General features: G+C 39.9%; 1 protein-coding gene across 2 annotated transcripts in view; it reads left to right on the top strand.

The window, feature by feature from the left end:
* ADAMTSL1 (ADAMTS like 1) overlaps positions 1–14737 on the top strand; it is a 472821-nt gene that overhangs the window by 23547 nt on the left and 434537 nt on the right. Inside the window, exons 1-2 of one of the 2 annotated variants that reach the window (XM_007455564.1) lie at positions 8165–8176; positions 11767–11894. Coding sequence is in view for 1 of the 2 variants with exons in the window: in XM_007455565.1 (XP_007455627.1) it covers positions 11767–11894 (128 nt within the window). In the remaining variant the exon portion in view is untranslated. Of the gene's footprint in view, positions 1–8164; positions 8177–11766; positions 11895–14737 lie in introns of those variants that run through there. The other variant, XM_007455565.1, reaches the window with a different exon arrangement.

Genomic DNA, 14737 nt, shown 5'->3' on the forward strand with positions numbered 1-14737 from the left:
ACACACACACACACACACACACACACACACACACACACATATATACACTCACATATGTATATGTGTATATACATAATCTACATACATATATGTATATGTATACACATAAATATACATATATATATATATATATATATAGGTTTTCATCCAAACTTGTTTGAAATCTCTCTCAGAAAAAGAAATGTATAGTAGTATTTATGTTAATATTCTATCAGCATTACAGCAAAGCAGAGTCTTTCTATTTGTGAAGTTTATGCTTTTAAAGTAGTAGAAACTGATAGTGAAAGAATATTTTACTAGGCCTTTCCTTGAGGTAAACTGGCTCAAAATACTCCATGACCAGTCACAAATATCCTGAATACTAATCTTTGCTCATATCAGCAATTATTGATTTGAATTCAGCTGGCTGTGAAATTGTGTCTGGTTGAGCCTTCCAAAATGCCCAGAGGTTTCTCAGCAGTTTCTGAGATGAGATGTAATCCAGCCTGGGCCTTGGATGGAATACAAACAAATCAAGTTACCCTCGTTCTGAAATGAAAACCTTCCTGAAGCATTTGACATTGAGCAGAGGCAGGCTTTCATTTCCTAAAAAGTAATGAAGCTGTCTTAATTCCATCTCCAAGTTGTTATTCCTAGATTGAGAAAGGATGCTGAGGACAAAATCATTTTTCACAAGAAAAGCAACAACATTAGTACTTGTCATTCTGTTTAAAAAAACTGTGTACTGGTAAAATTCTGTCTAAAATGGAAAGGAAGGTCAAAATTGGAAGCCAGGCAGCACAAAAGATGGTCAGATTATGAGTATAAAACCTGGTCCCTTGGTGAAAGCGGGGTGTTAAAGTCCCCTACTAAGATTGTGTTACTGTCGATTTCCCCTTTTATGGCTATTAGCATTTGCCTTATGTATTGAGGTGCTCCTATGTTGGGTGCATAAATATTTACAATTGTTATAACTTCTTCCTGGATTGATCCCTTCATCATTACGTAGTGTCCTTCTTTGTCTCTTGTAATAGTCTTTATTTTAAAGTCTATTTTGTCTGATAGGAGAATTGCTACTCCAGCTGTCTTCTGATTTCCATTTGCATGGAATATCTTATTCCATCCCCTCACTTTCAGTCTGGATGTGTCCCTAGGTCTGAAGTGGGTCTCTTGTAGACAGCATATGTACAGGTCTTGTTTTTGTATCCATTCAGCCAGTCTATGTCTTTTGGTTGGAGCATTTAATCCATTTACATTAAAGGTAATTATTAATATGTGTGTTCCTATTACCATTTTGTTTATTGTTTTGGGTTTGTTTTTGTAGGTCTTTTCCTTCTCTTGTGTTTCCTGCCTGGAGAAGTTCCTTTAGCATTTGTTGTAGAGCTGGTTTGGTGGTGCTGAATTCTCTTAACTTTTGCTTGTCTGTAAAGGCTTTAATTTCTCCATCGAATCTGAATGAGATCCTTGCTGGGTAGAGTAATCTTGGTTGTAGGTTTTTCTCTTTCATCACTTTAAATATGTCCTGCCAGTCCCTTCTGGCTTGCAGAGTTTCTGCTGAAAGACCAGCTGTTAACCTTATGGGGATTCCCTTGTATGTTATTTGTTGCTTTTCCCTTGCTGCTTTTAATATTTTTTCTTTGTATTTAATTTTTGATAGTTTGATTAATATGTGTCTTGGCATATTTCTCTTTGGGTTTATCCTGTATGGGACTCTCTGTGCTTCGAGGACTTCATTGACTATTTCCTTTCCCATGTTAGGGAAGTTTTCGACTATAATCTCTTTAAATATTTTCTCAGGCCCTTTCTTTTCCTCTTCTTCTGGGACCTCTGTAATTCGAATGTTGGTGTGTTTAATGTTGTCCCAGAGGTCTCTGAGACTGTCCTCAGTTCTTTTCATTCTTTTTTCTTTATTCTGTTCCCTGGCAGTTATTTCCACCATTTTATCTTCCAGCTCACTTATCCGTTCTTCTGCCTCAGTTATTCTGTTATTGATTCCTTCTAGAGTATTTTTAATTTTAGTAATTGTGTTGCTCATCACTGTTTGTTTGCTCTTTAGTTCTTCTAGATCCTTGTTAAATGTTTCTTGTATTTTCTCCATTCTGTTTCTGAGATTTTGGATCATCTTTACTATCATTACTCTGAATTCTTTTTCAGGTAGTTTGGCTATTTTGTCTTCATTTATTTGGTCTTGTAGGTTTTTACCTTGCTCCTTCATCTGTAACATATTTTTTTGACGTTTCATTTTTTTGATGGATGGTGCTGTATTCCTGTCTTACTGGTTGTTTGGCCTGAGACGTACAGCACTGACGTTTGCAGGCAGTTGGATAGAGCTGGGTCTTGGTGCTGAGATGAGGCCCTCCGGGAGCCCTCACTCCACTTGATATTCCCTGGGGTCTGAGGTTCTCTGGTAGTCCAGTGGTTTGGACTTGGAGCTCCCACCACAGGAGCTGGGGCCTGACCTCTGGCCTGGGAACCAAGATCCCACAATCTTCATGGTTATAAAAAAAAAAAAGGAAGAAAGAAAGAAAGAGAAAAAAGGAGCAGTACAATATCAAAGAATAAAAAATAAAATAAAATTAGAAAAATAAAGCTATAATTGAAACAACTGCAACAAGGTAAAATAAAACCACAACAAAAAAGAAAAAAAATAAAGGGTCGGGGGGAACAAGCCAAAAGGAGAGATCACCGGTCTCTTAGGGTTCCTCCCATCTGCTTAGGTATGCATGGTCCCCCACCGGTGCCTGGTAGGTGCCTTAGTTGTGGGGAGACACGAATTCTACACCCTCCTCATACACCATCTTGACTCCATCACCTTATCTTTGATAAAGGAGGCAAGAATATACAGTGGAGAAAAGACAGCCTCTTCAATAAGTGCTGCTGGGAAAACTGGACAGGTACATGTAAAAGAATGAAATTAGAACACTCCCTAACACCATTCACAAAAATAAACTCAAAATGGATTAAAGACCTACATGTAAGGCCAGACACTATAAAACTCTTAGAGGAAAACATAGGCAGAACACTCTGTGACATAAATCACAGCAAGATCCTTTTTTTTTTTTTTTGCGGTACACAGGCCTCTCACTCTTGTGGCCTCTCCCGTTGTGGAGCACAGGCTCTGGACGCACAGGCTCAGCGGCCGTGGCTCACGGGCCCAGGCGCTCCGCAGCATGTGGGATCTTCCTGGACCGGGGCACGAACCTGTGTCCCCAGCATCGGCAGGCGGACTCTCAACCACTGTGCCACCAGGGAAGCCCAGCAAGATCCTTTTTTGACCCATCTCCTAGAGTAATGGAAATAAAAACAAAAATAAATGGGACCTAGTGAAACTTAGAAGCTTTTGCACAGCAAAGAAAACCATAAAGAAGACAGAAAGACAGCCCTCAGAATGGGAGAAAATCTTTGCAAATGAAGCAACTGACAAAGGATTAATCTCCAAAATTTACAAGCAGCTCATGCAGCTCAATATCTAAAACACAAACAACCCAATCCAAAAATGGGCAGGAAACCTAAATAGACATTTCTCCAAAGAAGATATACAGATTGCCAACCAACTCATGAAAGGTTGCTCAACATCACTAATCATTAGAGAAATGCAAATGAAAACTACAATGAGGCATCACCTCATACCAGTCTGGATGGCCATCATCAAAAAATCTACAAACAATAAATGCTGGAAAGGGTGTGGAGAAAACGGAACCCTCTTGCACTGTTGGTGGGAATGTAAATTGGTACAGCCACTATGGAGAACAGTATGGAGGTTCCTTAAACTACAAATAGAACTACCATACGACCCAGCAGTCCCACTACTGGGCATATACCCTGAGAAAACCATAGTTCAAAAAGAGTCATGTACCACAATGTTCACTGCAGCCCTATTTACAATAGCCAGGACATGGAAGCAACCTAAGTGTCCCTTGACAGATGAATGGTTAAAGAAGATGTGGCACATTTATACAATGGAATATTACTCAGCCATAAAAAGAAACGAAGTTGAGTTATTTGTAGTGAGGTGGATGAACCTAGAGTCTGTCATACAGAGTGAAATAAGTCAGAAAAAGAAAAACAAATACCATATGCTAAAACATATATATGGAATCTCAAAACAAAAACTGGTTCTGATGAACCTAGGGGCAGGACAGGAATAAAGATGCAGATGTAGAGAATGGACTTGAGGACATGGAGGGGTAAGTGTAAGCTGGGACGAAGTGAGAGAGTATCATTGACATATATACACTACCAAATGTAAAATAGATAGCTAGTGGGAAGCAGCTGCATGGCGCAGGGATGTCAGCTCGGTGCTTTGTGACCACCTAGAGGGATGAGGTAAGGAGGGTGGGAGGGAGATGCAAGAGTGAGGGGATGTAGGGATATACGTACGCATATAGCTGATTCATTTTGTTATACAGCAGAAACTAACACAGCACTCTAAAGCAATTGTACTCCAATAAAGATGTTAAAAAAAACAAAAACCAACGTGGTCCCACCAGGTACTAGCTGTGTGATTTGGCAAGGGGAGAGGGGAGTGGGGCAGGGGGACAAATGTTTGCGACCTGAGTGGAGAGATGAAATAATTAATACCAACGTGCTAGAAACTACACTAGGCACCTTACATATGATTTCCTAGTTAATCTTAACCATCACCCTAGGAAAAGAAGCATAAATATCCCCATTTCACAGATGGTGAAACCCAGGCTCAAAGAGATCTGAAAAAGGGCTCTCGTCAAGTTTACTAACATATGTCTAGGAACGTCTGTCCCACCGCCAAGCCTGTGCTCTTTCTCCTGTACCTTGATGCAAGGTGTTCAACCTCCCTGAGCCTCAATTTTCTTATTGGTAAAATAGGAAAAACTTCTCCTACCTGACATGGCTCATCTTGAGGATTAAATATGAGCATCCACGTAAATTCTAGCATACTGCCTGGCACATAGGTACTTAATAAATCCCAGCATTTTCCCCTCACCAGCCACCTCCTAGGTTTAGGCGCAGCTAGGTGCCCTAACAGCAAGGTGAAAGGCTCACCTGTGTGTGCGTGCATGGACACAGCAATAGGGAAAGGGGGAGAGGTACCCAGAAGTCCTGCTGTGGCCTAGATAGCTTTTCCACCCTGTTACAGAACTGACTTTTCTCCTCAGTAGCAAGGGACAGGCTTCACGTAGTGGCCTCTGAAAGACTGTGCACTGTGTCACTGTCAGCTCATCATATACCCCAGCAGTGGAGCTGTGATAAGAACCAGATGATGCAAATTTCCTCAGCAAAGCCAGCAGCAAATATCTGGGAAGGCGCATGCCTCAGTGTCCATCCACACACCCTGCTCTTTAAGAAAGTACCTCAAAAAGCTAATGGACTTTTACAAGAGCCCAGTTACTTCTTAACGTCTGTAAGCTCTCAGGAGCAGAGCATCACAACTCCTACCATGTACAGTTGGCGGCAGAACCCATATTCCAAGTTCTTAAAGAAGCCAAGGATTAGGTAAGATTTATAGGGACCTGATGTAGGGAAGCTAAAAATGAAGTGTGCAAATTCGTTTCCAAAGCTTGGTACACAGATGGGATGTTCCTGTGTATAGATTTCTCCACATTTCATGGGCACACCACAGGAAAAGTGGTTCTCTCATCACTGGAGGAGTTGCTCCCCCCGCTTTTTAATTTCGAGGTGTGTAACATCCATTTAGTACAGTCACGTACACAGGTCCAGATGGCTTAAGCTAAATGCTGTCTGTCTGGGAGAAAAGGAAAACCTCCTTGCTGATTTTGAAAGAGTAAGAACCACTCTTCCATTCATCCCATTACCCATTTTGCTACTTTTGAGAATCTGTTGATGTCTGAAAAACACTTTGCTTATAAGATAACTTCATTTGCTCTAAGACTTCAATTCTACAAAAACCTGCCATCCATTTCCTCAGAACCTACTTTCGTTTTCATTGTGTTCTGTATAACTTGACCTCTTGTTACAACATTTGGAAAAAATATTTTCCAAATACTCTGTGTATGTATCTCCGAGTAGATATAATTCTGTCTTCTTATTGCTAATTTGTGCTTCGTCCTACAACATCTTTCCTAAGTCTTTGATAACCTGTTCAGGTTCCAGTGGAAGAGGGTTCTGGCTAAGGAGGTACATAGGAGGTCATTCTGAGGTTAAGTGTCTATTGGGCTGTGAGGTGCAGGGAAACTCTTGCTTCATGTGATTACTCTGTGTTAACTGCTTGTAGCTGTCAGGCTTAAAGCTGTTCACCTGAGACTTGGCTGCTGCAGTTGCCTCTGAAATTAACCACAAAATGATCAGATGAAAACCACGTTTAGATAAGCAGTAATAGCGAGAAAATGACACCATTCTGAGGTTGATGGATTTAGAGAAGCTCTTCTAATCTTATTGGAATATTCCTAGGAGGTATACAGTGATGTCGGCCACAGTCTATATTGCATGCAGTTGGCATGGACTGAGGCTTAGAGTCACTTAACTGACCAGGAGCAAGGGTGGACAGAAACTGAGAAGTTGATGGCTGAATTTTCTAACACGAAACTACAGTTGACCTATAAACAACTCAGGTTTGAAGTGCGTGGCTCCACTTAGATCATATTTTTTCAATAGTAAAGACTGTAGCTCTACATGGCCTGTGGATGTGGAGGAACTGCGGGTAGAGGGGGCCAGCCATAAGTTACCCTAGATTTTCAATTGAGTGCAGGTCAGCACCCTTCACCCCCAAGTGTTAAAGGGTCAACTGTAGTTGATTTAGGAGTCGTCATCAGTGCTGTATTCAAAGGTCATCATGTGGCACCAAAGATCTAGAAATAGCTAGACTTTTTCTAAATTGAATAACTCAAGGGAAGTATTTGATTTTCGTAGGATTATAGAACCAAGACTCAGGCCTTTCTCCTCTCAGTGTTCGCTAGATTTCTGAAATGTCAACTCAGAGGAGGTGCCAGTTATCCATTCTAACCCAGCCAGTGACTATAGAAAAACATAAGTGCTATACTAAGAAGGAAATTTAAAATGGGCTTTCCCCTCAAGTTCAATATCAGATGCAGTTTTGACCTTTTCTGATAAACCTCGTACTGGTGGAACCTTGGCTTACATACAGAATTTAATGGTTGCACTTTTGTCCTCTGTCAATTAGTAGCTAAAGACCATCGTCTCACCTGACACTGTTGCTGAAATTTCTAGCAGTGGTCAGGAATAATCTTTTGATCACTGTGTTTTTATAACATTCATGACCTTGTTTCTGAGATATTGACATTAAAATATTAGGTTTATGTGATGGGGATCAAATCAAGAAACATTGGTTGGGATGTAACTGGAAAGCTTAGAATTTTGGTTTCAGAAGCAATCAGCATTGCCTCTAGGCAACTCATTATCTATTCCTGTTTTCTTCTGCTTCAGTTTTTCTTCCTACATGCAATTCAAAGTTTACACTTTTTAAAAAATGCTGCTTTGAAGTGAAGTGGAATGCACATTCCACAATAAGAGAGTAATAAACATGAGTCCCACCTGGACTAAGTATGAAAGTTATTTATAATGAAGGCCCTCTTAACAACTGTAAGAAGCAAATGCTTCTACGTCTTAAATGACCTGCAAGGCATTGCTGAAATGTCATTTCTGGTTATAGATGTAAAAATCTGGCACAGTTAAAGAGGAGGAAAATCACTTTCTCTTAACATTAAACATGAATTCAGTTGAAATGAATTACGTTTATTCTGCTGGTTAAAAGAAAAGTTGGAGTTCGTTCCAGTTTAAGGAATAGGTCCATGACTTTCTTCTGGGCTAGTGTGCAATGTCCTTCCGAGAAATGTGGGCACCTAGTATGTCTAGTTGTGTGGAAACTTGTAACTGGTGATGAGGTAAGATGTTTAGTCAGTGAACCCTCACCTTAGAGCCGTTTTAGTGCCTCTCCAGACATGGCACATGAAAAATATCAAGCAACTTTAGCACAGAGTTTGAAACAATTTGCTTCTCTAGAAAAACCAAATCTCAGCCATACATTATTTCCTAAATATCTTATCCAGAGAGCTGCTAGAGAGAAATTGCTGCAGGATTTGGCATTCTGGTGTTCTTACTCACATGGAAGAGTAGAGTTCACATGTGAATGCCGCATGTGGAATTTTTTTTTTCAGTTGTAGTAATTGGATAGTATCATAATTTGTAATCACTCATCTTGCTTAGTTTAATTACTTCATGCAGGCTAGCATTTGTGTTGCTGGTTTTCATCTCAGTCAGATTGAATTTTAATAAAATAAGGGAAATTGCATTGTACAATGCATGTGTGTCACGGAAATAATTACTGCATCAGGCAAATACTCTCTCAACAGAACCATCTTCCAGTCACACAGAGCAAACAAAATGGGAGCCAGGAGGTGCACAATAAACTTTTTAAAAATCTGAGGAATGAATTTACTGGGTGAGCAAGAGACTCGGTATGTATACTTAAATGGCAAAGGTTCTTTCCTCCCTCACTAGCCTATTAAGCTTGGAAACAGAATACCCTGTATTGCTGTGGTTAGAGATTGGCTTTATTGATCCTAAAAACCAGGCTTTGGAGCTCAGTAAATACTTCCTTTAGAAAGGACAAGTTTGGGGGTAACCAATGTGTTGCTGTTTCCTATTCAATGCTGCATTTTATAGGAACCTCAGGCTCCTGGCAGGTCATATCACCAGGTCAGTGTCATGTGGCAGGAGACTGGAAGGTTCTGCTGTGGGAAAGTCAGGGTTTTAAGAAAGATGAACCTTACATAGTGCAGTGTTTCAACTAAGCTCAGCAGAAAAAAAGAAAGCACCGCTACACATGATGCTAATAAGTAATATTAAATAATAATGTTGATAATAGCATCAAATGCTTACATAGTATTTATTATTTAGGCCCTATGAGCTTTTTAAAATGTGCATATGTATTTGTTTTTATTGTGGCATAGTATATATAACATAAAATATACTGTCTTACTCATTTTTAAGTGTACAGTTCAGTGGCAGTAAATACATTCACATTGTTATGCGGCCTTCACCACCATCGATCTCCAGAATTATTTTCTTCTTACCAAATTGAAATTCTGTATCCATTAAACAATAACTCCCCATTCCCCCCTCCCCCGAACCCCTAGCAACCACCATTCGACTTTCTGTCCTTATGAATTTGACTACTCTCGGTACCTCCTGTAAGTGAAATCATATAATATTCATCCTTTTGTATCTAGCTTACTTCGCTTAGCATAATGTCCTTGGTTTATCCATGGTGTAGCATGTGTCAGAATTTCCTTTCTTTTTAAGGCTGAATAATATTCCATTGTATGACTATAGCGTATTTTGTTTATCCATTCATCCCCCCATGGACATTTGGATTATTTCTGTCTTATGTGCTATTTATATATTAACTATTTTAATCCTCACAATGTCTCAGTGATGTAGATAGTTTTATTATCTCCATTCTATGATAAGAAAAGTGAAGCACGAGAACATCACAGCTGGGAGGCTGTGGAGCCAGTATTCCACTCCAGGCTGAGTATGTCTGTAGTCCCTACTTCTAACCGCTATCTATCCTACTGCTCATTTCAAATGATTTAGGACTCTAAATATAGCATGCACCAGCTAGACAATCCTTGATATAATACTCTAAGGCCAGGTTTGTGGCTCCATTTATACAGGCAGTAAAAGTTCCAAGGAGTAGTCAATTTGACAAATGAGCCCCACAGCAACATATTTATAAAGAATCCCATTACTGCAAAATAAATAGTTTCCTAGGGGTGAAACAATGTGCTTTTCTTTTTCAGGAGCTCCTCCTAATTGGATGATATAGCCTTGAGTATAACTAGATAGGGTGTGAGAAAGTCTTTAAGAGCTACCATTTATAGAGCCTTCTATATGCTGGTCACTTTACTTGCATCATCTCAAGTTCTCACAATGCTTTATAAAAGGTTACCCTCCTGTCGCCTCTGTATTCCATGCTCTTCCAGTATTATACACTGCCTATGCTCTCTCTTTAGAGAAAAAACTGAAGATGAACCGTCATATTGCCTATCATGCACTTTTTCTTTACAGTTTGCTTTTTCCAAATATAAATAGTTTTGAAATTTTAACATTTGTCATGTGTATGTTCTTGACATGAAGCGATACCACCTTTACTATACGGGTATCACTTGGTTTATTCAGTAAAGTAACTTGGCCACAGTTTACACTAGCTACTTGTAGAACTCTTGCCATGGGCTGAGTGGCATCCCCCCCCAAATTCATATGTTGAAGCCCTCCTGCCCAATGTGATGTTATTTGAAGATGGAGCCTTTAGGAGATAATTAGGGTTAGATGAGGTGGTGAGGGTGGGGCCCTTATGGTGAGATTAGTGCCCTTCTAACAAGAGACACCAGTGAGCTTGCTCTCCCTCTCTTATATAAAGTGGAGGTCATGTGACCACGTAGTGACAAAGAAGCCATCTGCAACCCAAAGGGAAAGTCTTCACTGGGAGCCAACCATGCTGGCTTCCTGGTCTCGGACTTTGACTCCAGAACTGTGGAAAAATTAATTTTTATTGTTTAAAACACCCAGGCTGGTGTTCTTGTTACGGCAACATGAGCAGACTAATACAACTGTGAACGTACATATGTGACACATTCTCAGTTTATAATAACATAATAATTATAGGTAATATTTATTTGTGATTTACTCTGAAACTAGTCCTAAGTTTAGTTTGTATAACTAGTCTTTCTACAGTGTGTGTGTGGGTGGGCATGCACACACGTGGATGTAGTGTTGTGGTTATAATATTATCCCCATTTTATAGAAAGGGAAATTGAAGTGTAAAGAGGTGGTAAGTTACTTGTACAAGGACATATAATTACTTACAAAACAGAATCCATATCCAAACCGAGGCAGTTTCTTTTTTTTTTTGCGGTACGCGGGCCTCTCACTGTTGTGGCCTCTCCCGTTGCGGAGCACAGGCTCCGGATGCGCAGGCCCAGTGGCCATGGCTCACAGGCCTAGCTGCTCCACGGCATGTGGGATCTTCCCGGACCGGGGCACGGACCCGTGTCCCCTGCATCGGCAGGTGGACTCTCAACCACTGCGCCACCAGGGAAGCCCACCCAGGCAGTTTCTAACTTCAGAACGTGTTCTATTAACTATTATTATTATTCTATTATGTAACTGGCACAGATTTTCTCTTTAACTCTTCTAAGAAATGTGAAGCACTACATGGAGACCTACACATAACAATTTTCCTTACAGTAAATGCAGATTTCACTAGGGAGTCTGGCAATAACAAGCAAATCTGTCTGTCTGGAGCCAATTCTTGCATTACTGAAGTTACTTCATGCAATTATTCTCATTAACACATCTGAACACTAGGAATGATGCTGCTTCATTTAAAACAAAAAGTCAGTTGTATAAAATGTTAAATTTTGGAAAGCAGCGCTGGTATGCGCATGTCAGTCTTCTCAGAGAAGACACATCTCTGAGTGCAGCTTCTCTCTTCACAAAGCAACAAAAGAGTAGACTCATGAACCCTGGGCAAAACTGTGACTTCAGTGCAATCTATCTTCCTCTGACCCAGATTCTTATTTCTGGCCACCTTTTTCTGTTCACTCCCATAAGTGCAGTCCCTTGCCCTTTTCAGTCACAGTCCAGGGTCCTTGAACTCAAATATCCTTCTCCCTAAACGTATGCACAGTATTAAATTGGAAAGAATCTGAGCCCATCTTCATCCTCAGCAAGGCCAGCATGTACAGATACACAGACCACCCACGCTTTAGGGCGCACATTTCCACGTTCACTGAGGACTCATACTGACCATCCTCTCGTTCCTCACAGAGCTCCAGGACCGCACGCTCTGAGGAGGACCGGGACGGCCTGTGGGACGCCTGGGGCCCGTGGAGTGAGTGCTCACGCACCTGCGGTGGAGGGGCCTCCTACTCGCTGAGGCGCTGCCTCAGCAGCAAGTAAGTCCTGAACCCACAACCTGGAGCTTTTGCAAGGCCCCGAGGGAGCAGGTTGGAGGCATACTTTTGGAGAAATGCAGAGCATTTTGTTGCACACAAATCCAGATGAAGGAATGAAAGGAAGGTCCAAAGAATTAAATATGACCATCTCCAGCTAAGTATTTAGATACTCTTTTATGATAAGCAATATAGAATTTATCTCATTCATCAAGCAAATTTTCTTATCTGTTTTCATGTTAGAGCTGGAAGGAAAATTTATTATTAGAAATGGATCTAGCATCTATAGCTCCATAACATATTATACTTTTGGTACCATCTTAATTATGGTGACAATAATAACAAAAATATTAACGTTAACGTTAATAGCATATTATGTTGGATTCCAATGTTACCAAGTAGTTTGCAAATGAAGGATATATTGATTTGGTTTCTTTAGATGTTATAATGACCAGAAGTTCCCCAAGGTCATTCAGTTTCCTGAATGATGAGTTTTACATATTACGAGATTTGGAAGAAAAGAAACTGCAGTGGCAACTGGGGCATGAACACTGGGAGAGATGATGAAAAGGGAAGTAAGAGTGGCTAACAGTTCCTAAGCTGAAAGGAAAAGGCTGGAGGTGTGAGAATGGAAAGCCTTTACTTAGAATAATAATAATAATTCAAAAGTGCTTCTTGAACTGTGTGGTCTATGACTAGATTTTTCTCCAAACTATAAAATACAAAGTACTATGGTAATATTTTTTTAATGAAAGATTTTATTCGACAGTGAAAAGTGTTATATGTGGCAAGGAAGAGGTTTGATCAAAATTACTATATATTATAAATGAAACATGAAACAGAAGAAGAAAAGATTATTCATCTGCTGATTCTTCTAGACTTTACATGAACAGCAGAAAGTGGTGAGATATAGTTTCAGGAAAATGTCAACTTATTCTAATAAGAGTGAGAATTTCTTGAAACCAGGGTCCAGGTCTTACTTTTTTTCCGTATCCCCCAGGTCTGCACAGGGTCTGAGAGGTATTAAGAGCTCAATAGATGTCTCCTCACTGAATCCATTGATAACTAGATATCGTTTTGGTTCCAGAGAGGCCCCAATGGAAATAACATACCCAGGGGGAAAATGGCCAAAGGGCATATCTTGAAAGATACCAGATCAATTCTGGTATTTAGCCATTCTGGTGTTTGGGTCTACACTGAAGATCAGTCTGTTGGTTGAATCCACTAGCGAGTTTGTCTGTCTTCATTGGAGGCCAGCTTCATATCAAACCAGATCTGTGAACCGATAAGAAATAATAGACCTTTCATCCTAATGATTCACCTGTTCTCTTAATCATGAATATCAGAAACTTCCTAAATCTGTATTACATGATGCTACATGGTGATAGCACTTTGGGGCATAACTGATAATAAACACACATCGGTAAAGCCAAAAGGTACAAATTTGGAATGTTCCTATTATGTAGTTTGCCCAAGTAAGCATGCTCGAATATTCTGTAGGGATGAGCCAAAACATGTATCTCACAAAGCTGGTAAGAAATGTATGGGAACTTTCACATTGGCTCAGTGATGTGAAAACCTTGTACTGAGTGAGAAACAACTTGAGGAATGAATTAAAACCACAAGTGAAAGTCTGTCATCTGGAAAATCATCAAATATTGATGTCCTGTGATATTCAAAACTACCATTTTTGTCACCTATTAAATTAAGGCTCCAGTCGTTAGGATTTTATTAAGATACTATGGGAGGTATCAGTGTCATCTACTTGGGTCAGGGCTGTCATCTGCTTATAATGAACTGAAAAAGTAGAATGTAAATTCTAAAATTATGAATGTATATATGTCTCTATTTGACTCTCAAATATTGGAAAAACACATTCAGTAGACTCATACTGGTGCGGATAGGAAGTAAAAAAAGAATGGGGAGAGAAGTGGACCACCTATTCTTTAGGGATTTGAAGAAAAAGAAAAAAATCTTCAAACAGATGGCATTTTCAGATCTGGTAAGAACATAAAGAAATAATAAAAGAAGTGACTGCACAGCTGAATCAACCTATGTGTTGTTTTTCTCAAGAGAACCAGAATCAGTACAGTTCAGCATAAAGTCACTTCACAACACAAGCCCTGTTGAAGAATGGTGTCGAAATATATGTCGGGAGCAGATAAATAGTCCTGTCATAACTTTTTAAAAAGATGTACATTGGCCAAAGTAAGTTACCTAGCCAAGTCCAAAGTCAATGTGCAAGAGCAAAAATGTTACAAGGAAAGCCATGCGATGCAGGGCAGGGAAAGAATTGGGACAATTTTGGCAATCTACCATGGATGGTCTTCTGTGGCAATTCATTTCTAATGGTTAATGGACTTAATAAGTTTTCTCTCATCTCTCCACTCCATATTTAGGCATCCAAATTCAATTTAGTCACCTTATAACTCTTGGGAAAGGTCAGAGGTTATGAATGTATATGTCTTTAGAGGCCCAGCAGGTAACGAGAATGTGTGTTGTAATGTAATGGTCAGCATTCCAATTCAGCCCAAGTAACTCCCATCCACCTGCCGAGTTAACCTGCCAGGCCCATTTTCTAGCCCTGGTGATATGATCTCACAGGTCACATTTAGGCCTGATATCAGATAATAATTTTTCTATTCCCAATATGATAGAAATGTAATGGAAGCTAAAATAGTCAGATTTTATGGAATAGATGACAGTGGCTCAACTTCTGGAGTAAAGTATGTTCACTGATGGATTGGGAGCTTGGAGGAGGCTTGGTTAATCCCCTGAGTATAGAACATCTTCTCTGAGTGATCTTTTGTAAAAAAAAAAAAAAAAAAAAAAAAAACCAGGGGGGG

The sequence above is a fragment of the Lipotes vexillifer genome, unplaced genomic scaffold, assembly GCF_000442215.2.
Source record: "Lipotes vexillifer unplaced genomic scaffold, Lipotes_vexillifer_v1.1 scaffold912, whole genome shotgun sequence".
In the NCBI taxonomy this organism is placed as follows: Eukaryota; Metazoa; Chordata; class Mammalia; order Artiodactyla; family Lipotidae; genus Lipotes; species Lipotes vexillifer.